This window comes from Cystoisospora suis, assembly GCF_002600585.1.
Source record: "Cystoisospora suis strain Wien I chromosome Unknown contig_10939, whole genome shotgun sequence".
Classification (NCBI taxonomy): domain Eukaryota; phylum Apicomplexa; class Conoidasida; order Eucoccidiorida; family Sarcocystidae; genus Cystoisospora; species Cystoisospora suis.
Genome location: NW_027163711.1, coordinates 554 through 2,299, shown reverse-complemented (window position 1 = coordinate 2,299; position 1,746 = coordinate 554). Strand labels below are relative to the sequence as shown.

The 1,746-nt window shown below is 47.1% G+C and overlaps 1 protein-coding gene across 1 annotated transcript in view; it reads right to left on the bottom strand.

The window, feature by feature from the left end:
* Nucleotides 1-125: 125 nt before the first annotated feature.
* CSUI_011338 (rna recognition motif-containing protein) overlaps nucleotides 126-1,746 on the bottom strand; it is a gene marked incomplete at its 5' end in the record, with an annotated part of 2,174 nt that continues 553 nt past the window's right edge. Inside the window, 2 exons of the mRNA XM_068071438.1 lie at nucleotides 126-851; nucleotides 1,547-1,743. Of these exons, the coding sequence (XP_067916583.1) occupies nucleotides 642-851; nucleotides 1,547-1,743 (407 nt within the window). The remainder of the gene's footprint in view (nucleotides 852-1,546; nucleotides 1,744-1,746) is intronic.

The window sequence follows — 1,746 nt, the reverse complement described above, 5'->3', positions numbered from 1 at the left end:
CGGACAAAGCAAGCCAGTGAGAACGCCTTGTTTCTTTCTATCACGCACATCTTGTTCCAATCCCCCCCCCTTACTTTCCTCTTCTCTCCTCCGCTCTTCTTTAGCCAACTGTCACACATCCATCCCTTGCAGCATGCAGCGCACTCACCCACTCTTCTCCCTCACACCCTCCTCCTTTTCATTCCCTCTTGCTCTCCATGTGTGTATTAATTTGAATCGAAAGAAACTCTGTCTCCTCTACGCCCAGGGATTCCTCCCTCTCGGCATGTCACTATTCTTTCTATACACAGAAAACCGCGAGTCAGATGTCCGATAGCCTTCTTCCCCCGTGTGCATGCGTCCGATGTGTCTATTCCCACAGAAAGATAGGAAGAAAACGAACTCTCTACGACCAAACACCGTTCTTCTCATAATTCCGCTATCTTCATTTATCAGCAAACTTTGAACGAGTTTACTCTTCCATATCTCTCATCATCCTTCCTCCTTATCTAAAGGAAACCTCCTCCTCCTCCTACAGAACACCACCCACCCGCCTACCCAATCATTCCCCTTGTACTCCCGCTGTATAGACACCATGAGAGAGACAGAGCAACCGACGCTGTCTTTTCTTCTTCTTCTTTTGTTTCTTCTTCTCATTCTTTTTAGTGAGTGAAGTCACCTTGAGCGAAAGAGCTTTCGCTGTATGTATTAGCAATGATCTGCCGACCTCCAAACCAGCGACCATGAAGTGAAGGGATAGCTTCTTGTGCTCCTGTAAGAGAGGAAAATTCCACGAAGATACGCACATCGTCGGACAGCGGGTGCACTTCTACTCGATTGATCTCTCCAAATTTAGAACACTCTTGACGAACCTGCAAAGAAAGAAACAAAGAAAGCCAGATGATAGATAAGAAGCAGCCGACAAAGAAATTTCTCGCAAGCAACATATGAACCAAAACATAAGAAACTATGCAGCACATCTCCACTCCTCTACGACTTCGCCTTGATGGATTCTCGTCCCCTGGCTTCATATACAAGTACGTACACCTCGTATCTATCTAGTGAGCTGTATATGATCCACCGTACAGACATGGCGATCCACAACGTTCGCGATGACAGACAGATACCTAGGCATCAACAATCAACAGCTAGCTAGACATCCAGACACACTAGACACACACAGACAGACACCTGCATATCTCCCAGTGCTTCTTCTCACCTCAGACCCCTCACAGCAGCAACGAGACTTGAGAACATGAACTTCACACTCTCTCTCTCCACCCCCACAGACTCTATTTCTTCTTTCTCTTATCCCCCCTCTTTCCCACCCTGTTCACTCAGAAGAGAGAGAAAGAAAAAGAAGAAAAAGCCCCTCTACCTCCGTCTGTCAAGCTAAACCCTAGGAAAGGATGACGAAGACAAGCAAAGAGAGAGAAGAGAGTGGGTGGTCCCCTACAAAGAGGGAGATCCGAAAGAAGGGGGGGTTAGGAAGAGAAGAAAGGAGAAGAGTCTCTCATCGTCGATGCCTCCTCCTCCATGCCTTTTATCTCTTTCAATCATCTCTTACCTCATCTTTAAGTTCGTCGTCGACTTCTGCTGGAGTGACCATGTTCGTTAACAAGACGACCCGACTGTCGATCTTGGTGGGAGCAGGTGGAAATGTGTGACTGTGGTCTTCTTCTGAGTTTCTTCCTAGACCCCCCCCCTTTCCTCCTCTTCTCTCTTCATCGTGTTTTCTATTCTTATCACCCTCTTCGTCATCTTCTC